Genomic DNA, 27,373 nt, shown 5'->3' on the forward strand with positions numbered 1-27,373 from the left:
CAAAGAATGCAAACTTGTGGTAAAATCATTTACATCCGTTTCCTTGCTGTGGTGGGAGCAAACTTTCAGGTAAAGACACTTCAATGAATCTGCGCGTCGATTGGTGACAAAAGTACTTAATTCGTGTTGAAAAAAGAGGCTGCGGCCTTTGGGGAGAAAGGTTAATCTAGGTGCTATCAGCAGCTGAGCAGGCTGCCGGCGTCATTTAGATTGGCGCTTTCCTCTGCATTGTTAACTTAGAGCATTTTGACACTTACAGCCCGTTTTCTTGAACCGGCCCATATTTTTTTTTTTCATTATGGCGCTCATGCTTGCCCTCGGTAAAAGTGAGCAGTCGAGCATTAAACCAAAGGGTGTCGTTTTCTATGCTTCTCCTGTTTGCTCTTGCGCAATACATCGCAATATTGTTGGTATGCATTCTGAAAAGGTTACCACTGTGTAACGTTCGACGGAAGACTGTGCTCAAGATGAAGAGTTCATAGAAAGCAAAAATTGAGTCACTGACCAAGACAAAAACAAAAGAATTGACTTTTCGGGTTCCGTATGGTACCCTTGTTCACAGTTAGACGGATGCGAAAAAAAGCGGCGTACATAGCTTTCAGCAACCCTCGTACGCTGTGTCCATATCAACTAGGAAGGGTTCCTTGAGTCCTGTTCACTGTATCGGGCGCACCGTCCAGTAGTTCATTGCTAACAGTGTGCTCTAGCAGTTCCGCCACATTGCATTTTCTTGATGTTCTCTTCGAAGGTGCTGAGCAGCCGTATGAACGCGCTCCAAAAGCTATCCCCCAGTGGTGACGTCAATGAAGAGTTCCTGCATAGCACCGACGGAAGCGCACCTCCGTGCCTGGACAGCATGCTGCGGGCTCACATGAGGACGCCTGCGTACACTCTAGACGATGTGCAGAAAGACGCGGTCGCACTGATGTTCGCGGTAAGCAGTCGTAGCTTGTAACCGTTGTTTCTCGAGATTTCTTAAGCATTTCCCTCCAGTAGCCGTTCCACTGCTACAAAAAAGACATGACCATAGGTCGGCGAACTCTCTGATGCGTCCAATCACTAGGCCTCATTAAAGCTCACATTAAGATCATGATCTGAGTCGTAAGTGAGTCCGAGCTCAAGCTCTGATCATGGTCTATGTCTGCGCGACAACGGCGTGTGCTTAGCCTTTTCTTTTTTTCTGTTTGCTTCCAGCGGAAAGCAGCAACGGTTTAGCGCCGCGACCAACCACACTTGAGGGTGAGGCAGCTTGGCGTTGTCGGTGGGGGACGGAAGAGCATTCCGCGAAGCGAATAATGTGGCGTTTTGTCCTTGCCCCATTGCTAGTTTACGCGGGAGCGGTAATGGGCCGCGTGAGGATGTGTAGGAAGCATTGTTAGAGTTTCACCACGTCGCCTGCCCGTGGGGCGGGGTCCTTGTAGCAGGTCTTGGTCAGTTTGGGAGCGTGGCACTCCAGCACTTCAAGGAGCCAATTTGCGTCATGAGTCGAAACGAGTGAGTGACCTCAAGTCGTGAGTTGAGATGATTGAGTGCGTTCGAATGAGTTGTGACTTGAAATAAGTGAGGGAGAGCAAATGAGTAGTGAGCCGAAATGAGTGGTGAGCCAGAATTAGTTGAGAGTCGAATTAAGTCGTGAGTCTTAACGAATGGCTTACTCCGGAGGAGTCGTGAGCCGGAGTGAGTCAACGTGAGCTGTGAGCCTAAACGAGTCTGAGTTCATGAGTTCGAGTGAACCCCAGACTGTGTGAGTCTCGGTTTCAGTGAGCCCATAGCCTTACTAAACTTTTTAAGGCGAAAGCCTTTAATGTCTTTAATTTGACGGGTGTCCACTGAGATATGTGAGCCAGTTACTGTGTAGTTTCCTTGCCTCAAATACAATTTTCATTTTCCTCATTACGGCCCTCTTTCTCTTTCTTCTTTCCCTCCAACATCCTCCCCTCCTGTACGGTGCGATTCGGGTGTCCACCGTGATGACAGAAAATTATTCCACTATTTCTTTTCCTCAAAAAGCGTTGCGTTCAAAGAGCAAGGCATCGCGCCGAACGGGTGGTGGCGTTCCGTGAACTCCCTGGCAGCGCTACTACACGCTATCGCGTTCATTTAGTCATTAATCACTATACTCCGTTTCATACATAGCTGTCAACGCAGCCAAGGCTACGGCGCCTGTTCGCGCTCCTCGTCCGCATCGTAATGTAGTGCGTCGAAAGTGACAAGAGTAATGAACTCAAAATTAAAGTTATTTTTGGTTAATATTGCAGCATAATAATAATGGTGTTTTATTTTGCAAAAAGATTGCTTTTTCTTTAATGTTCTTCAAAACAGAGTGCCTTAGTTTTCTGTTTTTTTTTCGGCTCCTCCTGTATCAGGTTTTCGCAGCTAGGCCGGCCGGTGATGTCTTCCGTGTTCGTCTTTCGGTTTCCGAGTATGGAGAAAATGGCAACGCTATCGCCTACTCGCTTGTTTTCTTCGCCCACTGCGGCTTCACAAACATCTCCTGCTCGCCTGTTCTCCAAGCTGAAGTCTCCGAAATTTTCGAAAGACTCCAAGCAGCGGAATCTCTGCTCAGGGCCTAAAAATGCAGAGCTTTCAACAATCCCCATCTCGCCGCACTAGCTCACTCCCATAACACACCGAATCCGACATCTAATACAAAACATTACTACGACCGGAAGGACTTCAAAGAATTTTCCTTGTGACAACAGCTCAAAGAGGAGACCCGAGACAGACGCTCCTCACTTTAAAGCCGCCGAGTACACCGATCAATACAAGGTTGCCGCTAGCCGAGGCTGCTCCGGATAATCGACGCCACACTGAATTCTATCACCACACAATGATTCATTGTGTGCCGCATGCTAAAAAGTCGTTCAGTACCCGAGAAAAGCACTTCGCAATCACGTCCGTCGCCAATACACTACACTGCCTTTTCCCTTCGAGACAAGTAAACAGCGCTGTGTTTTTCAAAGTAGGTATTAGAGTTTGACAGTTTTTAGTTTCTACCGAAGGAATCTTTTAAGAAAAATAAAAAAAATAAAAAAAACCACCCGAGCCGGGAGTCGAACCTAGGCCCTTTGTAAAATGAACAGAAAGGCGCGCGCTTCATACCACTCAGCCACGACGCGAGGCGGACGGATACATTTTGCTTGTTTTTTGCAGCGGACTACTTTCGTACCTTTGGCAGCGTTGACAGCTATGTATGAAACGGAGTATAATTAGTCATTAATTAGCAATTTGTCATTACTTAGTAATTCGTCATTCGTTATGTGTGGCGTCATCCAGTGCCACAGAGGCAGTCCAGAGGCGAGCGGCCGCCGAGTAGCGTCCGCGGTTAAGCTAACGGACTTTACCTTGCTCACCCCACTGTTCGCGCCTGCCAAAACACTTCTCACGGGTAACAGTGCGTTGATTCCAATTTCTTCAGCACATAACACGCCTACCACTAGGATATTTCAGTTTTATATGCAGCAACTGACATGGCACGTGTCTTGCGGTACATTCATTTACCTACAAAAATAAAACGCGAGAAAATTGAATTCCTAAGGCGCTGAACGACATTGTTCGCAGGGAAATGACTCTACTGCGAGTGCCATAAGCTTTACCCTCTATCTCCTCGGCCTCCACCCGGAGAAGCAGATAAGAGTGCAGCAGGAGTTGGAGGATGTCCTCGGCCACGACACCGAAAGGGTTTGCACAACTGAGGACCTGAAGCGGCTACAGTACTTGGAGTGCTGCGTGAAGGCAGGTGGCTTTATCTCTTGCTGCGTCCCAGACAATGTGCATCCTTTTCTCCTTTATACGTGTAGGGTTGCATACTGGGCGTTCTTCTGTTTTACTGCGAAAGCAATATTTCACGAGGGCCGCCGCGGTGGCTCAGTGGTTATGGCGCTGAGCTGCTGACCGGAAGACACGGGCCGATCCCGGCCATGGCGGTCGATTTTCGATGGAGACGAAATTCTTGAGGCCCGTTGGCTGTGCGATGTCAGTGCACGTTAAAGAACCCCAGGTGGTCGAAATTTTCGGAGCCCTTCACTACGGCGTCCCTCATAGCCTTAGCCGCTTTGCGACGTTAAACCTTCAGAAACCAAAAACCTCAAACCACTATTTCACGAGGTCCAACCGGCTCATCGAGTTTGTTTGAAGCTTGACCCCCCTCTCGCGCTGCGCACTCCACAACTCCGTCTTCGTCATCTTCCACCTGCGGCGCCAACAAACAAGATCAAGCGAAGCGAACCGCTCCATGTTGAAAAGCGAGCCGAGTCCGTCTATCATATTGGAGGAGAAGTTGCGTCGACTGCGCCGCACTGATTCAACGCCAGAAAGGAGACGGCGTCAACGCGAGTGCAGAGAGCCCGAGGACTTGGCTAAATGCAATGAAGAACTTGCGAATAAGCGACGTAAGTGCCAGGCCGCGTGAGCGGCTGAAATACCTGAACAACGAGCCGTTACCTTGAGGGACAGAGAAATCGAAAACGGACTATACAAGAGTTATTGCGTTAATAGTATCAACATCTCATCGCGGAACAGAAATGCGGCTTCCGCGTCTGCTATCGCCAGGTGTCAGCGAGAGGTTATGCGAAATCCTTACGGCTGTGCGTGCCGCGCGTGTGAACGATCGCGGCGTCTGAAAGATTTGGACATTGGAAGCGAAGCCATGCATCAGAGATTGCCGCTTATTTTCCCCGAAATAGACGAAACCAACGTGAAGGTGCGCAAAGCGTGCGAAGCTTCTCTACCTAAACAGAAGATACCGCTGCGCGGTCACCCTTGTCTTGCACTCACTTAATTCCTGACAGTCTCAGGAAGCAGGTTGGACGGCTGAGGAAATCGGGCTATCCGATGGAAGTTATGGCATCCGTGGGTGGTAGTGGTGGTGAAAACATTTATTACGAATGAACAGGAGGTATGTTTGGATCAGCCCGTAAGGGACCGATCCTTACAAACACTAGGTGGAGGTTCCTAGTATGGGACCCCAGTGGCGGTTGCCGCCGCCCGGGCGCGCCCGACTAAGGCTTGTTGGGCCTGTAAGTCGTGGCAGCCGAGCAGGGTCGCCTCCCAGTCCTCCCGGGGTGGGTTGGGGATGGGGGGAATAGCGGGGTTGGAGGGGCAGGCCCACACCATGTGATAGGTGTCAGAAGACACTGCACTAGAGTGTGGGCAGCTGCCGCTAAAGGAGGGGTCAAAATGTTTTAGCGCTGCCGGGCACAGCAAAGTATTGGTGAGAAGGCGGAGAAGGAGCCGCTCATTCGCCTTCTCCAGGCCTTTACATGGGCTAGGGTAAAGGCGATGACAATTTTGATAATATGTTGTAATATCTTTGAATGTACAGACCGGATTAAAATCGGGTTCCTGATCGGATGGGGAGGAGAAAACAGCCCGCTGAGAGAGCGCGCGGGCGGCTGCGTCTGCTGCCTCGTTTCCTGCCAACCCCTGATGAGCAGGGGCCTATATGAGGTAACGGTGTGCGGGGTCCGTATCCCGTATGCAATTTTGGTATATTCGATAGGCTCGGAAGGGAGTGCAGCCTTGTTCGACGTTCCGACAGGCCCCTCGCGAGTCGGTGATTATGTATTTTGAATTGGAATGTGAGGCCGCGAGAGCAATCGCGACCTCTTCTGCTTGTGTTGCACTGCGGGCTCTGAAAGTTAGGCCGTTAACTGTGTTGCTGTTGTGAACTACCGCGGCCGTGTACCATCCCCCGTGGTGAGGGCCGGAGGCGTCCACGTAGTATACACCTGTTTTGTTGCCATAATATCGGGCTAGCGCTTCCGCTCGTGCCAGGCGCCGACCATTATGGTCTTCATGTGACATGTTTGCTGGAAGAGGCCGCACGTGGAGGGCACGTCTCCACAGTTCCGGGATGCGAAACCTGTCTTCCATTGGAGGGGTGTGTTGGATATGGAGTCGAGCAAGAAGGCGGCGACCCGACTCCGTTAGCGACAAGCGCGTGTACTGGTTTGTAAGGCGCGCCTCCCGGAGCTCCCGGAAAGTATTCACCACCCCAAGAGCCATAAGCCGGCTGTTTGAAGTAGTGATAGGGAGGTCAAGGGCGCGTTTAACAATTTTGCGAAGGATGACCTCAAGGGCGTCCTCCTCTTGTTTCCGTAGGTGGAGATAAGGAGTCGAATAGAGAATTCGACTAGTTACGAAGGCGTTTGCCAGCCGCAAGGCATCCTTACTTCGTAACCCTCCGCGTTTGTTGGAAACCCGGCGGACCATGCGGCCGACCTGGTCCCCCACCTTACGGAGTTTGGCCAATGTGGTGTCTGGCCGCCTGTGTTTGTGGATGTAGAGTCCGAGTACCCGTATCTCATCACTTTCGCGTATGGGACCACTCTCAAGAGAGAGAGATATTTTAGTTGTGCACTTCTGTGAGGGGCGGAGCTGCACAAATTTCGATTTTTGAGGGGAACATTGAAGACCGCAGCGGCGGGCGTAGCGGTCTACTATCGTCGCCGCTGTTTCCAGGCTGGTTTCAATGTCTCCTGTGCTGCCCTGCGTGGCCCACAGAGTGATGTCATCGGCGTACAGGGCGTGCTGCACGCCGGCGACACCACTCAGCTGGGCCGGCAGGTGCATCATGGCCAGATTGAAGAGCAGCGGGGAAAGTACCGCGCCTTGAGGGGTTCCCCGCGTGCCGAGTAGGTAAGGACCATGGTCTCTATCTTGAATTCGAATGTAGGATTGATGATCCATTAAAAATTGGCTTATGTATTGGAATGTGTTGAGGCCACAGTCGGTGTGACTTGGGTTAGTGAGTATGATGTCATGTGTTACATTGTCAAATGCCCCTTTAAGATCCAAGGCGAGTACTACCCGGTCATTATGGGGGCATTCGAGGGGGTCAAGGACTTCCCGATTGAGTTGCAGGAGGACATCCTGTGCGGATCTGTGTGGGCAGAATCCGAACATGGTGCTCGCAAAGAGAGCAGAAGCACTCGTTCAAGAGGTATATAAGGGGGTTTGCCCTAAGGGCACTGAAAAGAGCACGCCAAAAAATGAAGAGTGGCTGTTCCTTACATACACGGCGTGTCTCACCGCCTCAAAAAAGTAGCAGAAGGGAACGGCGTCTCGGTAGTAGTGACAGCATCGAGAAAGTTGGGCAGGCTATGCAGAGTCGTCACCGACGGCAAGAAGAAGAATGCGTGCACCAAGAAGCACCGAATGAAAACCGTGAAATGTCAGAATGGATTTGTGTACTACATTCATTTGCTCTGCGACAAACGCTACGTAGGACGAACAGGCCGTTGCCTAAATGAAAGACTGCAAGAGCACCAGCTGAAGGTTTCAGCCGTTGCGATGAATGGCCACTTCGCCGAACATCGCGAAAAATGCCCTCACTAACCTGCTTGTACTCCAAAATGTAAACAAACTGCTGCCATAGGGAAAATGAGCGCAACGGAGAGCAGGAAACTCCTAGAGACCCTTTACATTAAACAGGCTGGGAACGAATGCGTTAGCAGGCCCTCTGTCGCGCTCATCAATAATGACACAAAATTCCTAGGACAGTACGCAGCCCTGCACAGGTTAAGAACTTCCGTTACTTTTGCTCCCAACCGGTCAGCTGGTGATTAAGTTTTTTGCTCCACTTAACTTTCGCTAGGTTTTTGATGGGTTTAAATACCCCCGCCTCCAAGAGTAGTAATTTCGTCTGCCTTCCGGCCTGCACCTGTCTATTTGCAACAGTAGTGTCGCGTATCTTTGTATGTCCTTTTCACTTTGGGGTTTTCACATTCCTTCCACGGGTTGGGATGATTTTAGTTCTTTTGATTTTATTGTTGCTTGGTTTTTGCGATTTTGTACGAATTCTCTGTTTTGCCCTGGCCTGCCTATACACGGGCCTGTTTTAGCCTTTATCTTGCCTTTTGCAAGCTTCGTTCACCATCACTGTTGCGTTTTCGTTGTTTTATGTGCTCACCTTTCATATTTTCCCTCAGGTTTACATCGTATAAACTTTTCAGGATCTCTTCACACCTGCATTCCAGCCTTATCACTTTTAGTAAAGCTCGTGGGTTTTTTGTAAAACACGACATTCTTAGGTTCCTTTATTGCTTTATTGGGGTTTAACGTCCCAAAGCAACTCAGGCTATCAGGGACGCCGTAGTGAAGGACTCCGGAAATTTTGACCATCTGCGGTTCTTTAATGTGCACTGACATCGCACAGTACACGGGCCTCTAGAATTTCTCCTTCATCGAAATTCGGCCGCCGCGGCAGGGATCGAACTCGCGTCTTTCGGGTCAGCAGCCGAGCGCCGTAACGACTGAGCCACCGCGGCGGCTTCATGCTCACACTTTGGCGCGACTGCAACTCTAGGCGGCACCAGCGGCGCAAGTAAATGAGAATGGAAGATAAAATCTTGCGTAAATACGTCCTTTCCAAAGTAAAATTCACTTGCAGTTGACCTGTCTGGATTCCTTCTGTGTGCGTATTTCTTGTTCATGTAGCCACTATGTCGAATTATAGCAAACAACTTGCCGAATAAAGTCTTGGCGGAAGATAAAAGCCTTCGTAACCCCTGTGCTTGAACCAGTGGCCGCAGGGGGAGAAAGGGATCCTTTCCCATGCGTCGTTGCAGACTGAACACGACTACCTCCTCGGGGGCAGGGGACCTACCTGGAAAAGATGCGATTGTGTACAAGCATGACAACGTGTTGCGCAGGGAAATTTATGAGGCGTACAGTATCGCCAAGGCTAAAAACACGTGCGTTCCAGTTGTTAGTCAGCGGTCGTGTCGTCTGCTCTTTCTGTCCGTGTTTTTCGCGCTAAAATTTTGCAAGATGTTTGTCAACCAACTCGCCCAATATGCAGTACTGTTAAAAGATGCTCCAAGCTGACTCGGTTCATGACACGATTCCAAAGGGGCTGCTTGACATCGTAGTAAATTTTCGTGGTAGTGAAGGGCTGCATCATGGTGGCTCCATCGCCACAGGAACTGCTCCGAGCGAGCACCATGGGTGGCCGCCTGCTTTAAGCGGTCCCCCCCACCTCTTTGCAAAAACTTTCCAAGTCCTTCTTTCACTTCGGTGGATGCTGAAATGTCCGAAAGAGTTTCTTTTTCTTTTCTGTTTCAGTGCCCACTGCTACGTGTTCACAAAAGCTGTACGATGGAAAAATTAAATAACTGATTGTGTGCTCCGCCAGAGATTCCTGAAAAGGCCCTGATTGTGTGCGTTAACCTTAGCAAGAGTGATAAGAGGTATAACGGGTGACTATTTTGAGCCCAACGTTTATTATTAACTGCTAGAAGGTGGATGCCGCGTCTTGTGGCATTTCTTCGTTGTTGCGCGCGCAGTTCTCAGAGTGTACCGAGTACACTCAAAGCTGTATCGTTACCCGGTTACATCATGTTTGGCCGCCCATTGTACGGTAAGCGCTGACAGTTGTCTTCATTTGATGCATGGCTTCTGTTCTTAGTTTTACTTGCAAGTCGAAAATTGACACTTCGATGTTACTTTACCAGTGCAAAGATGTTTAAGAACTGTGCATTTGACAGTAACAGTGCGTCCCTGCGAGCAGACGCATCATTATGTCTGCACGATTAAGACGCTTTTTTTCTGGCGACGCTGAATCTATGCCCCTTCTGTCACGCATGTGACTTGCAGGAGACGCTGCGCCTGTTTCCTCCTTTTCCGTTCTTCGGCAAGACCCTTGATCAAGACCTCGTCGTAGGTAAGTGTATTTTAGTTTTCTATCAGATCGAAACCATATGAAGCGGAAATTCGAATTTTTAGGCAAACAATTTTTTTGGTACATGGTTTATGGGGGTTTAACGTTTTATGGGATCGTGGATCGGGACCGAGGTTTCCACTGCATGAGGATGAAGTGGGCAGACTACGGACGGAAGCCTTCATAACAATTAGCAAGCTTGGAGGATTAGTTTACATATTTACAGCATGAACAGAGAAACCAAAAGTCGGAAATGAAGCGCTGTGACACACGACAGATTGCGGCTTAAATACCATGGATAGTCCCCGGACACCTAGCTAGGGAATCCCATATCTGGTCGAGTGTCCATTAGTCCTTTAGCCTCTTCATAGGCTCCACCCTCACCACGTGACCGCACACACCACAGAAACACGCACAGGCAAGGAGGAACCTTCGCGCCTTGCAGTCGCGGACAGTGGTTTCGCGCGGGACGACCAGGCCCAAAAGGTCGTTGGCTTCATGTGCGGCGATCCCTTCCCTGGGGAACACGAGATCTGACGGCTCGCACCGGTGGACTCCTCTGGCGGGAAGGACGACTTAGCCGTGTCCACCCGCGCTTTGTGGGGCCGCTCAGGTGCAAGCGGGCGGTGGGTTGGCTCCGCTATCGCCGCCGCTCGGGGCCTCCGCCGGTCCACGGTAAAGATGGGTCGCTCACGAGCGAGCCATATCTTCTGAACTGCTCTTTTTAAAGAGCGAGTGAGCTGTGGCGCAGTGAAAGTGAGCGGCGATTCTTCTGGAGAACCGGTTGGAGAGCCGGGATCTTTGGAGAGCCGGGAGCCGAAGAGCCGGAGGACAAGGAGAGCTGAACCGTTCCGTCAGAGCCGGGTCTTCTGCTGGAGGTGACTTCCTGCCATCTATTAGCGATGCGAGAAAGCGGCTGCACACCTGCCCTTCCTCGCAAGAGTCACAACCATCCCCTCGCCTTCGGATACCTACCGGTGTATTTTGTGGCCGCTCTTTTTAAAGGGACACTGAGGAGAAACTGAAGTTGGCTTGTATCAATAGAACACCAGCTCCTGAACACAAAAAACGCCACTCTTTCTGAGAACAAAGCTCTTGTAAGGTATAAAAGAGAAAGAACTAAAATTCCAGGTATCGCCGCCACAGGCCAATCTCGCAAGTACCAATGTGATGAACAAATTGCTTGCCTTGGCGTCGCCGCCAAATCGCAGCCAGCAGCGTGGCGCCCATATATCAGCGGCTGCCTACAACCCTAACCATGAGAAGAATTTTCAAACAGCACATCGCAGCGAGGTGTTGCCATGCACCAGCCTCGATGCAACCTCGCGGCAGTTAAGCGAAACGCACACGTGTTCTTTTATTGAATAAGACTGAGGTGTGCGCTCGCCTACTAGCATGTTCATGCAAGAATGTGCATAATGCTGCATGCATGTGTTTGCTTTTTAGTTAACATAACCGGCTGGAAGTGCTGTTAGAGCTTTATTAGTTCAAAGGAAAGACGCTGTCGAGGAGTCCGTCGAGAGCATGGTAGCCGAGGGATGCAAGGTACGTGCCAGCGAGGGCCAACGTCCTCGCCTCCGTCGCCGCCTTCTCATGTGGCCAATCACTTTTCATCAGAGTCGGGCCGGTGTGGGGCACCGTTCTCATCGACGAGTGGAATAATTTGAGTATCTCTGCCGTTTATCGCAAAGCGCAAGCCATCTTCCCGCAAGCTGTCGTCTGCTTCCATGGCGGCATCAGCTGCACCATTTCGGCGCCGACCTCTGAGGCACAAGGTCCTTCGATTCGCCTGCGCTACGTGAACTGGTCCTCGTGGTGCTGCGCTCGACCTGCACTCGTGGTGCTGCACTACGGGTAGCCGATATCAACCACTGGAGCCCTGCTCAGAAGCTGCGGAATGTGTACACTCTAAGCAGAAGGGAGTAAAAAGGGTGTAAAGCTGTCCTCTAGCGCGCACCCTTCTTTAAAGGGTGCGCGCTAGAGGACAGCTTACTCCTTTTTTACTCCCATATAGGTGTATTTGTGTTTAGAGTGTATTTCGCACCCGAAGACTTGGTTCGAGAACAGGGAGCCCGATATCCAAAGCTGGGGTACCTTCCGCCAGCAGGTCCGGGACACGTTTGCTAGCATGGACCGCCGGGATCGTGCACGACGCCTCCTTGACGCTCGCGTACAAAAGCCTAATGAGAGCGTTGCCATGTTCGCAGAGGACATGACCCGTCTTTGTCGGCGCGCTGATTCAGCTATGGCGGAAGCCACCAAGCTCCGCCACCTGATGCAAGGTTTGGAGGACCAACTCTTCGCTGCTTTGGTCCGAAATCCCCCGCAGAGTGTAGCCGACTTCATCAAAGAAGCGACCGTCATTGAGCGGGCCTTGCAGCAGAGCTGCCGTCGAAATGACTCCTTGTGCGTTGAGCCAGGCGCCAGTGCGGCCGCTTTGAACGTGTCCAGCGACAATTCATCGTTGCGTGAGCTCATACGCACGGTGGTCCGTGAAGAGCTCCAGAAACCGACCCTCGCCTCGACTGATCCGACAGCTGCGATTCTTACCGAATTTTTGCGCGAAGAGATCGCCCAAGCATTTTCACCGCCTCCTCAAGGCATACCGGAGCCACGCCCCATGAGCTACGCCGCGGCTCTCCGTTCCGAGTTGCCACCTGTGCAATGTTTGCCGTATCACCCACCGCCGCCAACCGCTCCGCCGCCGTCATTCTACTAGCGGCCCCAGCGAGAATCTGCCTTGCGTCCACCGGCCCGGAAGGCAGCTGTTTGACGCACTTCTGACCAGCAGCCGCTCTGCTATCAATGCGGGGAAGCCGGCCACCTGTATCACCGTAGCCCCTATTGTGAAATCGGGCTCCGAGGTTTCCCATGTGACGCTCCCTGTCGCCGTTTCGGTGAGCGGCCCTACGAAATAGAGGAATACCTTGCTGCACATGACACCGCCTGCGGACCACGATCTCCGTCTCCCGTACGCATCACTTCGCCCAGCCGCCAGGTTTTCGCAGATGGACTGCGGGGCCAGTCCCCAAGCCCGCGCCAAAGAAACTGAAAGCGGCGACCTCAGGGGGTAAGGTAGCTGACAGCAGATATAACGAAGACCCCCGAATGCCGCCGGAGCGCGATGCCGAGATCCCGATGCCGCCGCAGCCCGATTCTGTGATACCGAGTTTCCCTAACACCGGTGCAGTTGTTAGCGCCCACCTCCGCATTCAAGTTAAAGGGCAACCAGTAATTGCTTTAGTCGACACAGGCGCGGACGTTTCAATAATAAGCAAGCACCTCGCGGATCGCCTCAGCAAGGTAAAAACAGAATGGGATGGACCTCAAATTCCTGCTGCTGGCGGTCACCTCATGACGCCTGTCGGAAGGTGCACTGCTCGAGTCACCATTGCCAACTTTGCTTTTGTTGGCACTTTTGTTGTTGTGCCGCACTGCTGCAAGGACCTGATCCTTGGAATGGACTTCTTGCGCGAGCATGGTGCCATCATAAACCTTCCTGGTCATCTGGTAACATTTTCGACCGCCAGAACGGTTTCAACTGACACGGAACCGCGCAGAGCGGCCCTGCGCATCATCGACACGGATGTGACCATGCTCTCGCGATCCTGTACCCACGTTACCGTCATAAGTGACGACTGGTGAAGTGGTGGTACGTGGAATCGAGGAGTCGTATCTGTCCCATCGTGTCTGGTTCCACCTTCCAGGAGGTCGCATGGGAGCGCGTGCATGAAGAAAGACCACTTTCGCAGAACCACACACTGCCTCCGGGAATGGCCTATGTGGATATAGGTGTGATAGGGACACACAGAGAGAGTTAGGGGGGGGGGGGGGGGGGGGTAGATACACAACACCCAGCGCTTTGCGTCACACAGCTCATAACACCTGAAGCCCGGACGGGCGGCCTGCGCTATCGCTGATTGTTTCGCTTCGCTCCGCGGCCTCACGGAATGCCGCGTTGGAACAAAAGCGCATTGACGCAAAGCGCAGGGCGGAGCGATCTACGTCACAGGCGCTCATAGACGCTGGGTTACAGTGTGAAGCTGCCTTCCAGGGTGACTTTTTCTCGCTTTGTTACGCGCGCAAAACATTTTTTCATTAAAATGTTTTTTCTTGGCTGGACTGTTTGGAAGACGATCTCTAACTCTGCTCATACAAAATATCCCCTAAAATAAAAATTATAAAAGTTAACTAACGTATTCAGTTAATCAGCTAACTAATTCAAGTAGTTTTCCTCTTACCTGGCGTCCGCCGTAGCCCTCAGTATAGCCCCAGGTTTAAAATAAATCTAAAGGAATTTACCTTTCTTTAAAAATTTTGGACCTTCTAAAAAAAACACCCGGTATTACTTTCGCGTATAAAACGGCTCAAAAGGAAAACACGCGGAGGACGCCCTTCTGTCTATTGTACAGACGCGAAGTGTCCACAATGTTGGAAGCAATGCTGCCCCATGATGGCCGGGGCCCCGACGTTGGCATCGAGGAGTTCACGCTTCGCGGAGGGGAAGCTCGACAACTTGCGAGAGTGTGCATCCTGAACTAAGAAGGCCGCGACGCCCGACGTTACAACCGCCGCCACAGACATGACGTTCGGCCTGGGCGACAGAGTTTGGTTATGGACCCCCATTCGACGCCGCGGTCTTTCCGAAAAACTGCTAAAGCAGTATTTCGGCCCCTACAGAGTTCTGCGTCGGCTAAGCGGCGTAACCTATGAAGTTCTTCCGGGTGGGGTTTTCAGGACTACTCCCCGTCAGCAGAGACGAGAGATTGTTCATATCGTGCGGATGAAACCCTATTTTTCACTGCACTTTTAGTGGCTAAATGCTACGCGGTACTCAGTCGTTATTTTTTCTATTTTTTTTTTCTCCCTATTTTCTTGTTAAATCATCGGGCGGATGCTCTTTCCGAGACGGAGAGTAATGCCGCGTCTACAACAATAGCCACTAGGCGGCTCTTCGGCACACAGCTCATGCGCCATGCTGTTCGCTTTTGAAGACGCTGACGTTCCGCCCTGGCCCTCTCAGTGTGCTGTCGCATTTTTTCGGTGTTGGTGGCTTTCTGCCGTCTAGACACGAGCTACCAGCACCAACTGCTACGTGACAATATCCTGTCGTTTTGTGAACAACAATAATGAATGAATCTAGTGTCTCGATTCTGAAAAAAATCGAAGATATATTTGGTTAGGGCTCTAGATGGCAGAAGCGTATTCCTGCTTAGATCAGAGAAGCTATTTCTATGCAAGCAATCCTTTGTGGCGCGTGGTGTAGACGGCGTTGTAATAATACAAGACTTCTGTTAGCAGATGATATGATTTTAGTTCCATGGGCGCTGTGAGTTACAATCTTAAACGCGACAAAATCTAAAAAGAACCTTTTTTTGCACGTTAACCAGACTAGACAAAATTCTTATGAGCTTACGTAAGGAACAAGGGCCAAAAAAACAGTGTTCCTAATGAAATAGGAAAGGTCATAAGAAAAAAATTCAAGCTGCAGCAATCAGGCAAACACAGTGAACTCAGCTCGAAATGCAATAACGTGGAATGGAAAAGCAGAATTGTAGCCCGTAAGCAAATTACAATATCGCTGGTGACTTACCTGCAAACCTGCTGTCATTTCGCTTCCTTCCTTCCCTTATGCATTCTCTCGTGGGTGGTGCGTGCGATAAACTGAGCCATTCTTCTTTTTAATGAAATAAATGTGTGTCACCTACGCCCCCATGCATTTTCTTTCCCCACCACTACCAGTTCCCTTTCTGCCAGCAGGGTACAGGTTGGCACTGAAAGCAGAAGCACTGAAAGCGGCATCGTTTAATTATGCCGAACAGACTTGGATAATATGGCGCTCGGCTGTTGCTGCTATCCATAAAGTGTACAACGGCTGCGGAAGGAAAGCGAGAGTGAAGGCAGTTGGCTTAAAGCCGCTCGTATGGAAGACACGGTGCTATGTTGGGGCAGCGTCTCCTAGGTTTAACATACGCTGATCACTCCGCATTATTAGGGCATAATCGTAGACGTGGTCAACTCCTCGTAAGGATTTGTAGAGAAAAATGATGTTGCATATTTTATTTTTTATTTAAATAGATCTGGCTTCCTGGTGTTCAAAAAAATTACTCATCAGGTGGCAACAGTACCGGGTATAAATACATTGGATGAAGTGGTTTAAATATCCCAGCATCATTATGTATCTTGCAAAAGATTCAACTACAAAAGCAACAAGGTCGTAATGAAGCAGAAAGCTCTTAAGAGGCAAAATGGCGTAGCACAAACTGCATGGACAAGGGCAAAGTTTTTAGGACTCGCGTGTAGTAACGTGGCTTCATGATTGAACCCAGACCTAAAATCGATGAGTATAGATAAACCAAACGGCGCCTTTAAAATCGACATTAGACGCTCACGGCCTACTCCAAAAAAAGAAAAAGAATCAAGAAACCGTGGCGCACAGCAGGACAGGGCTGGTCCTAATTCAATGGGAAAGAAGCGCTGAGATAAATTAGTTTCGAGGAACACGTCAAGAGATATGAACGAAAATTAATAGGAATTTCCAGACGTTATAAATATAAAATAAATATAAGGACATTGTTTTGCTCGATTGCTAGCACAGTGATAGTCCATAAGCAAGGGAACTTCACGGACTTTAAAAACTACAGACCTGTCAACATACTGTCGGTTGTGCACTAGGTGTTTACTAACGTAATCACTAATCGAATCAGATAAATCTCAAATTTCAGTCATACAAAGGACCAGGCCACCTTCCAAAAAAGCTACTCGACAATGAAAGACATTCACACTATTAATAAAGTGATATCTAAACACGCAGAATAATCAAATACGGGAAGGGACGAATATATACATCGGGAAGCCGCCGCGGTGGCTTAGTGGTTATGGTGCTCGGCTGTTGACCCGAAAGACGCGGGTTCGAACCCGGCCGCAGCGGTTGAATTTCTTTGGAGGAGAAATTCTAGGGGCCCGTGTACTGTGCGATGCCAGTGCACGTTAAAGATCCCCAGGTGGTCGAAATTTCCGTTGCCCTCCACTGCGGCGTCTCTCATAGCCTTAGTCGCTTTGGGGCGTTAAACCCCATAAACCATAAACCAACCATATTCATCGGGAAGCTTGTAAAACCGAACAAAAAGGAAACCTGCATGCAATGCACGAACCATATACACACGTGTTCAACAGCAAAAAACACTCTGGCCACTGCAAGATAACCCTGCAGGCGTCGTTTTTCACGCTACCAACAGAGATGGGCACGCTTTAGGAAATTTATTTAATTTCTAGAAACCACAACTGATGGCCGCCAGACGCAAGTGTCTCTAGAATTATACATGTAAAACGCTTCCATTAGTTCCCTGGGCAATTGGTCTTTAGGCCTAAATAAAATGGCTGGACTAGAGAAAAACGGGGTGCAACCACAGGAACGACAGTGCAGGGCAGGATCAATGGACAATTTTTGGCATGTTATTATCGCAAGAATTAATGTGTTCATGAAGCGTTTTATTAACGCATCGTCCGGTCTGTCCAATGTGCACAGCACCCCAAGAAAAGGAAAATGTATAAACATCTCCACCACTGCACGAAATAAACTTCGGACGATGTTTGACCTGGCATCCACCAATTTCACCATGCAAGCGTACGCCGGATCTCATCCGCTGTTGTGATAGATGTCACTCGACTTATTAGATGCCGAGGAAACAACCCAACGCCGTATTTTCCCCCTATCTTCTTTCACCCGTGGGGCAACGTGTGAACATTTGCTACAACAACCACCTTATTTGGATCACTAGGAACCTGTTGCTGTCTTGCGCCCCTTCTTCAGCAGTTTCATTACTTAAGGTAGCTGTGTCGTAGCAGAGCCTGTGTCGTAACGGCAATCATAACTGCGCCACCACCGATTAGACATAATCCTCAATTTCACAATTCAACAAGATGAGGAACTTGCTTTACAATCTCGTGCCAGCATGGTCACGAAATAGTGGCATGCCTTGTAGCTGCCCATCTGCGCAGTTATCTGTGATAGCAGTAGCAGTTTCGCAGAAGTTTGACAGTGAATCCTGAGAGACGTGATGGTATGAACATTACACAAACACCCAAAAAATCTAGTGCAAATCTTCGAAACTGTCGACTTGCTCTTTCGAACAGCACCTTTATTTTCGAGATAGAGAAGCGTGCACCGACGCCCAGCGTAGAACAACACTCGAGAGGCTCGCACTCAGCAACGGCTTTTGGCGCAACCAGGAAGTAAAAAGAGGGGGGGGGGGGGGACACCTTGACTACTGTGAGTAGGCTCTTTAATAGGTATGTGGACCTGCACGACTTCGTGCGGTATTTAAAGGCATGGGTTACTTTCGCGAGGCTACAGACGAGCCGCCTTTCTGGTACTGCCTGTTTCCCTCACGCCATTCGCCCTGAAATGGTCCTTGACACGATTTGTGGCAGCCTTCACGTTGCCACTCAGGTGAGCTGCTCATGCCGGTCTTTCTCTTGGCTCTGCCGCCGCATAAAAGCAGAGTCAGACGTGAAGGTGAGGCGTTTCGTTTGCTTGTACATAATTTTGAACGGTTGTAAAATGCAAGCGTTTGTCGTCTTGGAGAGTGTGGCTACCATTTCTCATCGTGGGCGCAATAAGCACGCGCCATGCAGAAGTATGATCCCTTTCTGACTATTTTTTAATGTCTCGTTAAAGAAGTGTGAACGAATGAAAGTACTAAATTAGTTCTAACGAAATAGTGTCACGTTGTAGTGACGGCAGTCCAGCGGTCAGGAAGACACCAACAAGTCTTGTAAAGAAAGCTCTTTATTTAGGCTGACTTGCGCCCGCAAAAGAACTGAATCACTCGGCGGCGGAGTAAGCAACAAACGTGCTCGTCAGTCGTCGAACTACGAATGCCCGCTGCTCGCGGCATCGTTCAATTTAAACCGGCTAGGAAACTTCGAGAAAACAGCTCGAAATCATCTACAGTAATCTGGAAACATGTAGGTGCAGCTCGGCATGGCTGTGATCAATCGAGATTAGTCCGGTCGCTTCTCGCATCACGAACACAAAGGATAACACCCCTTTCCTGCAGCCTTGCGCGAACGAACGGACACTACAATGAAACGTGGCATTACCCCCCTGCCAAACAAGCATCGTCTCGGTGCTTTGAAATGAAAATAAACACGGAGAATGCAAACTTTGAGTCCTTTAGCGTTCATAATATGGCTTCAGGCGTACGACATGTACGACTTCAGGGCGTGTGCGGCGTCGCTGAGATGCTGTCGTGCCGGCGGGGATGACTTCATAGTCAAGGTCACCGATGCGACGGAGAACCCTGTACGGGCCAAAGTTGCGTCGCAGCAACTTTTCACTCAATCCACGGCGGCGAACTGGCGTCCATATCCAAACGCGATCACCTGGCTTGTAATGCGTGTCTCGTCGGCGCAGTTTGTAGCGTCGGGCGTCCGTGTGCTGCTGGTCTTGAATGCGAAGCCGCGCAAGTCTTCGGGCTTCCTCGTCGCGATGAAGGTAGGCGGCGAAGTCGAGGTTGTCTTCGTCAGAAACGTGCGGGAGCATTGCGTCGAGTGTTGTCGTGGGTTTCCTGCCGTATACCAGCCGGAATGGGGTAAACCTAGTTGTCTCCTGGACGGCAGTATTATAAGCGAAGATCACGTAGGGCAGAATGGAGTCCCACGTCCTGTGTTCGGCGTCGATGTACATGGAGAGCATGTCTGTGATGGTCTTGTTCAGACGCTCTGTGAGTCCGTTGGTTTGTGGATGATAGGCAGTTGTCCTCCGATGGCTTGTCTGGCTGTAGTTTAAAATGGCCTGCGTCAGCTCCGCTGTAAATGCCGTTCCGCTGTCTGTGATGAGCACTTCGGGGGCGCCGTGTCGCAGGATAATTTGTTCGACAAAAAACTTTGATACTTATGTTGCGGTACCACTAGGCAACGCTTTTGCTTCGGCGTAGCGGGTCATGTAGTCGGTGGCCACGATGATCCACTTGTTACCTGATGATGAAGTCGGAAAGGGGCCGAGGAGGTCCATCCCCATTTGCTGAAAGGGCTTAGGTGGCGGTGGTATGGTGTTCAGGAGTCCGGCTGGTCTAGTCGGAGGCGTTTTGCGTCGCTGACACTCACGGCACAGTTTCACGTAATGAGAAACGTCGGTAGCTTGCCGCGGCCAATAGTACTTCTCCTGGATGCGGTGCAACGTGCGAGCAATCCCGAGATGCCCTGCAGTCGGCTCATCATGACATGCCTGCATAATTTCTTGCCCGAGATTTTTGGGCACGACAAGAAGATGCACTGTCCGGTTGGGCGCAAAGTTCTTCTTCAGGAGGACATTATTGTGAAGGACGAAGGACGACAGTTGGCGCTTGAACCCCCGGGGAGGCGATGCGGTCTTGCCTTTCAAATAATCAACTAGGCTTTGCAACTCGGGATCCGAGCGCTGCTGCTGCGCGAAACTTCTGGCGCTTACCGGTTCTAGGAAAGCGTCGTCGTCTTCCTCTTCCGGTGCTGCGTCTACGGGGGCTCGCGATAGGCAGTCTGCATCGTAATGCTTGCGGCCAGATTTGTAGACTACAGTTACGTCGAATTCTTGAAGACGCAGGCTCCAACGAGCAAGGCGGCCGGAGGGATCTTTCAAATTTGCCAGCAAGCACAGAGCATGGTGATCGCTCACAACCTTGAATGGTCGTCCGTATAGGTAGGGGCGAAATTTGGACGTGGCCCAAATAATGGCGAGACATTCTTTCTCTGTCGTCGAATAGTTGGCTTCGGCTCTCGACAGTGAACGGCTAGCGTACGCGATAACTTTTTCCTGTCTGCCATTTTTCTGAATGAGGACAGCTCCTAAGCCCACACTGCTTGCATCGGTATGGATTTCAGTTTCGGCATTTTCATCAAAGTGCCCGAGCACAGGGGGGGACTGTTAGCGGCGCTTCAGCTCGTTGAAAGCTACCTCATGCGGCCTTTACCATTTAAAAGGCACGTCAGCCTTGGTAAGTTGGGTCAAAGGTTCAGCGATGGCCGAAAAGTTCTTGACGAATCGCCGGTAATAAGCGCACAATCCAAGGAATCTGCGTATAGCTTTCTTGTCATTAGGCTGTGGAAACTCTGCACTCGCAGCCGTCTTCTGGGGGTCTGGGCGAACTCTATCCTTGCTTACAACGTGACCAAGGAACAGCAGCTCCTCGTAGGTGAAGTGGCACTTCTCTGGTTTCAGTGTCAGGCCTGAAGACTTGATCGTTTCCAGCACTATCTAAAGCCTTCTGAGGTGGTCTTCAAAGCTTGAGGGGAAGACAACAACGTCATCTAGGTAGACTAGGCAAATCTGCCACTTCAAGCCTGCGAGCACAGTATCCATTACTCGCTGGAACGTCGCTGGGGCAGAGCAGAGGCCGAATGGCATCACCTTGAACTCGAAGAGTCCGTCTGGCGTGATGAACGCAGTCTTCTCGCGATCTCTTTCGTCGACTTCAATTTGCCAGTATCCGCTCTTCAGGTCCATCGATGAGAAGTACTTAGCGTTGCATAGCCGATCCAGTGTGTCGTCGATGCGGGGGAGGGGGTAGACATCCTTCCTCGTAATGCTGTTCAGGCGGTGGTAATCGACGCAGAAGCGAAGGGTGCCGTCTTTCGTTTTCACTAGGACAACTGGTGCTGCCCAGGGGCTCCTTGATGGCTGGATGACGTCGTCACGTAGCACTTCCTCTACTTGCTTGCGGATAGCTTGGCGTTCTATCGGCGATACGTGGTAGGGGCTCTGCCGCAGTGGTCGGGCGTGTTCGTCTGTGACAATGCGGTGCTTGGCAAGCCGGGTTCGTCGCACATTCGATGCTGATAAGAAGCAGTCGCTGTACCTTTGAAGAAGATTGCGTATTTGGTCTTGTCTGCTCCGGGGTAATGCCGGGTTGATGTCAAACGTGCGTTGATGGCCTTGGTCAGAAGGTTCTGCGGGATGGTCGGGTAGGGCAAATACGTCTCTGATGTCTGCCAGCTCGTCGAGGAAAGCGATCGTCGTACCTTTGTTTAGATGCCGGTATTCTTCGGTGAAGTTGGTTAGCAACACCAGGGCTTGGCCATTTCGGATTTGGGCGACTCCCCTAGCGACGCCCAGTCCTCGATCAAAGAGTAACTGGGTGTTCCCCTCGACGACGCCTTCGGCAGTTTCGATGTCTCCAGTACCTATGGAGGCGACGACAGTCGATCGGGGCGGTACTCTCAATGCTTCGTCGAGGACGTTTAAGGCAACGTGATGAGTCGCACTCGTCGCAGCGGGTATGGCTTTGTCCGTGGAAAGCTTGATCGACTTGGATCGAAGGTCGATGATCGCCCGATGTTCATTCAGGAAGTCCATTCCCAAAATCACGTCTCGCGAGCATTGCTGCAGGACCAGGAAAGTTGTAGCATAGGTTCGCCCATTTACTGTAACTCTCGCTGTGCAGCGTCCTGACGGTAATTAGGTTACCACCTGCGGTGCGGATCAGCGGGCCATCCCAAGTTGTTGTTACTTTCCTGAGCCAGGCAGCGAGCGGCCCGCTCATGACGGAGTAGTCGGCTCCCGTGTCCACCAAGGCAGTACCCGCGTGCCCGTCGACCGTAACTTCAAGTTCACTTGTTGGCGTTCTTGTATTGCACGTTGTTTTCGGCGTCCGATTTCGGCTTCGTCGAGTAGTGAAGCTGCGATGGGCGTACTCCGACGTTACTTCTCTGGCCATCCGTAAAAGCTTCAAGTCTGGCCGCGTCGTCGTCGTCGTCGTCGTCGGTGTAGTCGTCGTAGTTTAGGCATGGTCTTGCGTTCTCGTCGATGGAGGATCTTTGTTCTTTTGCTCAGAAGCAACCTCACCTCCAGAGGCTGCTTTATTTAGTTTAACCTTCGGGGGCTGGGGGAGCGTCCACGGACTGCGTAGCCTCGGCTAGGAGATACAAAGCGCGGTAAAGAAGGTGACGGGGAACGTGATAGGCGGCTCGGCGATGGGCATCCTTCCCAACGCAAAAACTCTTCGATTTCGGCTGGTCGCTGGCCGGGTCGGGGTCGTGGAGCGTCGTAAGAGAACCCTCGGATGCCCAGTCTTCTGTATGGGCAGTGCCGGAGGACGTGACCGGCTTCGCCACAGTGGAAGCATAGTGGGCGGCGCTGGTCTGGAGTTCTCCACTCGTCTCATTTCCTCGGCTGTGTGCGACGCTCGTAAGACAGGCGGGTTGGGGCGGCGGTCCAACGCAGCTGGCTGAGGGCGATAGGGGCTTGGGTCCCGTCTTCGAGGTGCAGGACGGCGCCCAGCTGCGGCGTAAGTCATGGCTGAGGGCTGCGGAGGCTGCGTGGTGGTCGGTGTCACACCCAAGGCCTGTTGCACCTCGTCCCGGATGACGTCGGTGAGCGAAGTGAGCTGCGGCTGCGTTCCTGTTGGCAGCAATCTTCGCAGCTCTTCTCGCACAATTACACGTATAACCTCCCGCAGGTTATCGTTGTTAGCGGTGTACATGCAGCTTGCTGACAAAAAGCGCTACTGGCGGTCATACTGGCGGGCTCTGGCATCAAGAGTTTTTTCCATGGTGGATGCCTCTTCGACAAATTCCGCGACGGTTTTGGGTGGGTTCCGTAAGAGGCCCGCAAAGAGTTGCTCTTTAACTCCTCGCATAAGCAGCGTGACCTTTTCATCTTCCTTCATGCTCGAGTCGGCACGCCGGAAGAGACGCTTCATCTCCTCTGTGTACACTGCAACGGTCTCGTTTGGGTATTGTATGCGAGACTGTAGCAGCTGCTGGGCTCTTTCCTTTCTCAGGACGTTTGTGAAGGTCTTGAGAAGCTGCTCTTTGAAGGTTTCCCAATTCGCGAGGCTAGCTTCCTCATTCTCAAACCAGACTCTTGGTGGTCCCTCCAGGGCGAAAAAGACGTCCCTAAATTTCATGGTATCGTCCCAGTTGTTAAAAACAGCCACACGGTCGAACTGTTCCAGCCATTCTTCGGGTTCGGCGCCAGGCGAAGCGTCGAAGGTTGGTGGCACCCGGGGCTGCTGCAGAATGATTGGAGTGGCCGTCTGGGGCAAGCTCGTGGTGGACGTTGCTACTTGCTTTCGCTTCCGGGTAGGATCCGGCAGAATCCCGAACTCAGGTGCGTCGCCTAGCAGACGTTGGCTTGCGCGGTGTACTGGAGTCAGGTCCTCCGGTGAATGAATCAGAGGGCTGGCGTCACGACTTGTAGGGGGTGTCCGGTACATAGAAGGCCACCCCGCACCTCCACCAGATGTCACGTTGTAGTGACGGCAGTCCAGCGGTCAGGAAGACACCAACAAGTCTTGTAAAGGAATCTTTATTTGTGCTGACTTGCGCCCGCAAAAGAACTAAATCACTCGGCGGCGGCGTAAGCAACAAACGTGCTCGTCAGTCGTCGAACTCCGAATGCCCGCTGCTCGCGGCATCGTTCAATTTAAAGCCGGCAAGGAAACTTCGAGATAACAGGTCGAAATCATCTAGAGTAATCTGGAAACAAGTAGATGCAGCTCGGCATGGCTGTGATCAATCGAAATTAGTCCGGTCGCTTCTCGCGTCACGAACACAAATGATAACCCCCCTTTCCTGCGGCCTTGCGCGAACGAACGGACACTACAATGATACGTGGCAATAGTTTGAAAGGCGGATTTTTTTTTATTTTAGGCTAAATACTGCCCAATAAAAAGCGATGCATTAACTGCGCCCGGAAAGTAAAGCCCTTCGTTTTTTTCTTCTTTCGACCACCGTTTGCTAAAAACTCAAGTTCACGTGAAATACAGCCATTAAGTCCTAGACAAGCGCTATTTTTTATGTAATCGGCCAAATACTGCGGCCTTATGCAGGCGCAAACAGGTGCCTGCATGCTTTTATTGTGCATGAATGCCTCCGTTTGGCGCAACCATACTTTTGGAGAAAGAATAACGCTCTCGTCCGTCTCAAATCTTCTTCCGCAGGGCTCATGCTTTAGTATGCACAGAAGGCCACGATTTTGCGGTGCCACTTTTATGCAGTCTAATGCGATTTTATGGTGATCCCTTCAGCGATCACCTAGCCGGATTAAACTGCTCTAACGTGTCTTATGTTCGCAAGAAGGTTGTTAAAGATGAATAAGATTAGCTACCCGAAAGTTTCCGATATCCTGCACCCTCATGTTCGTTGCGTACTAACTGGCCTCATGCCAGGAAACATTGGTCCGTTTTAGCCGGCAACGAACGTGATAAATTTCAATTCACGCTAGACTGCGCACTAGGAGCATTACCAGGTACCGTCGAACGGAATTGGGCACACACATCTTTTTTTCAACCTGGCTTCACGACAAGCGCTGCTGTGCTGGGAGAATATGCACAGCAGGGCTGTTTCTGCATTTTTTTTTAATTTTTATTGCCTTAGCCCAGTGTCCTCCCAAGCTTATATCATCCGGAGTACTTCTATGCACAACACGTTAACCCTAGTGAATGTTGTAGACTGTCTTCATTCTTTTCATTAGCAATTCGTTGCGCATAACGTGCGTCGGACATCAACGCCGTATTTGTTGAACTCGTACTTTGGCTCTATCTGTGTGACGCTGGAGACAATTGGCACACATGAAATCAGGGGATATCGTTTTGCCAGTCTGGGAAATTTCAATACATTTCTTTTATAGGGAGAAAGAAGTTAGGGGACATTACTTTATGGGCATCCCTCGCATTTACGCTGCGTGGTTTCACTGCCATTCTCGCGCCGGTTCCTTAAATATTGTTATCACTCAACACGGCATTTATTTTTCAGCCGCTTTCCGCGCATGAAGTTTTCTGGCATTACCTTTTCCACCTTATTCTGCAGATGGCCACAATCTACCCAGAGGTCTCTCCTGTTTCATCAATTTGTTCACTCTGCATCGAAATCCAACCGAGTTCGAGGACCCGCAGGAATACAAACCGGAGAGGTTCATGACTGGAGAGCACACTCGCTGGCACCCGTACGCCTACATTCCTTTTTCTGCAGCACCTGAAACCTGTCTAGGTAAGCGGCCGGGAAGCATTTCAGCAACAACTCGCACTTGCAGAAACAGAGCATCGGAAATATGGTGTTGAGAATAGGTATTCATTGTGACGGGCTGCCCCACAGCCACAAAATCTCTACCATGCTATTGGCTAGAGGCCCTTACTTGCACTCGGCATTGAAGCAACCAGCAAGTCAGGGCATCATTTGTGAAAAAGCTTATGAAAAAACTTGGAACCAATTACAGCTCTACAAAAATGAGGACAAGGCCACAGTACTCGCAGAAATGCGCTAGAACGGCAATTAAAAATGATGTACTAAGAAAACTGTCAAAAAAAAATGAAGTTTCACCAGCTTATTACAAATCATTCAACGGTACCGCTAGAAACACGTCTTCACTCCGCATTTTAGAAGAGACAGCTGGGCCATCAGTTGCATAGTGAAGAAAAAATGCACACCCGTCACCCACAAGCCGAAATGCGCTTTAACATATCCGCACACTGAGCATAAAGACCACCATGCAAGAGAAAATGCTCACGGTAAAATTTACTCACCTTCTCAAGCCGATTTACCGGCCCCGAGTAAACGCACAACAGAAAATAATTAACGAATCCGAAAACATACGAAAACATAAAACGATGTCCTTAAGAGCTCACCGCTCTCGAAGATAACTCGGATAAAGCCGAGATGACAGAAAATTAACCGTCACTAAACAGACATCATCAAGGTGACCTTTGGTCCTGAAGAGTTAATATAATCTTCCCAGCCTACGCTATCAGAGACATACGCACAGTCATTGAGTAAATATTTATAATTTATTCCTTCATTCAGTAATTAATTTTATGGAATGCCGCTGACCTGAATAAGCTTGGCAGCACTCAAGGAGGTTAGTTGGAAACCAACCTGTTCAGTAAATAATAGTGCTTGTAATCTGGAAAGCTGTAAGCGTACGCATCATTAGTTCCTCACTGCGCGTGTATCTACCGCTTGGACCAGTGGAAATATAAGTTTAAAGCTGTTTTCCTTTCCATTATTCCATTATTCCATTATTCCATTATTCTATACCGCGCAGTTCTTGATTATTGGCCGGTAGAAAGCTTGGGTCACCCGGATCCAAGTTTTCAAAGCAGCGAGGCGATTCATAGTTTGAATAGCAACGGACTCAGCAGGGATACTCTCAGTTGTGTCCCCATAACGTGCCAGATCATTCTCACCCGAGCTTTCTGCCGGCTTGCAGTGCTTTTAAGCAGTTTTCCTGTCTTAGTGTGAGGAGTGGGCTGGTACGTAATTATGCACACGGAAATATTGAAAGAATGAAATATTTGAACTAACCCGCCTATTCTTATACACGCCCGCAGGACAGAAGTTTGCCATGATGGAAATCAAGGTTGTGCTGGCCAAGGTCCTCTCCAAGTTTACGATAACATCCTCTCGTCCGCTCGAAGAAGTGGAGATCGCATATGAGATATCCCTGAAAGCAAAAGGAGGACTACCTGCCTGGTTCCACAGGCGGGACCACTCGTAGCTGCCATAAAAATACACCTGTGGAAAAGTTTGGTTTGGTTTGGTCTGGTTTGGTTTGGTTTATGGCGTTGTAGCGAAGGGCTCCGGACGCCGTAGTGAAGTGATCCGGACATTTCGACCACCTGGGGTTATTTAACGTTCGCTTATATAGCACAGTACACGGGCCTCTAGAATTTCTCCTCCAAAGAAATTCGACCGCCGCGGCCGGGATCGAACCCGCGTCTTTCGGCTAAGCTGCCA

The 27,373-nt window shown here is 50.4% G+C and overlaps 1 protein-coding gene across 2 annotated transcripts in view; it reads left to right on the forward strand.

Annotated features, from left to right (window-relative positions):
- The window catches only part of LOC149344277 (cytochrome P450 4V2-like), a 57,207-nt gene extending 30,066 nt beyond the window's left edge, over positions 1 to 27,141 (forward strand). The window contains exons 7-11 of one of the 2 annotated variants that reach the window (XM_089542583.1): positions 749 to 934; positions 3,562 to 3,735; positions 9,598 to 9,664; positions 25,451 to 25,630; positions 26,968 to 27,141. In XM_089542583.1, coding sequence (XP_089398709.1) covers positions 749 to 934; positions 3,562 to 3,735; positions 9,598 to 9,664; positions 25,451 to 25,630; positions 26,968 to 27,134 — 774 coding nt within the window. In that variant the 3' untranslated portion in view covers positions 27,135 to 27,141. The remainder of the gene's footprint in view (positions 1 to 748; positions 935 to 3,561; positions 3,736 to 9,597; positions 9,665 to 25,450; positions 25,631 to 26,967) is intronic. The other variant, XM_089542584.1, reaches the window with a different exon arrangement.
- Positions 27,142 to 27,373: the final 232 nt, after the last annotated feature.

This window comes from Amblyomma mixtum, chromosome 5, assembly GCF_055824585.1.
Source record: "Amblyomma mixtum isolate Tamu chromosome 5, ASM5582458v1, whole genome shotgun sequence".
Classification (NCBI taxonomy): Eukaryota; Metazoa; Arthropoda; class Arachnida; order Ixodida; family Ixodidae; genus Amblyomma; species Amblyomma mixtum.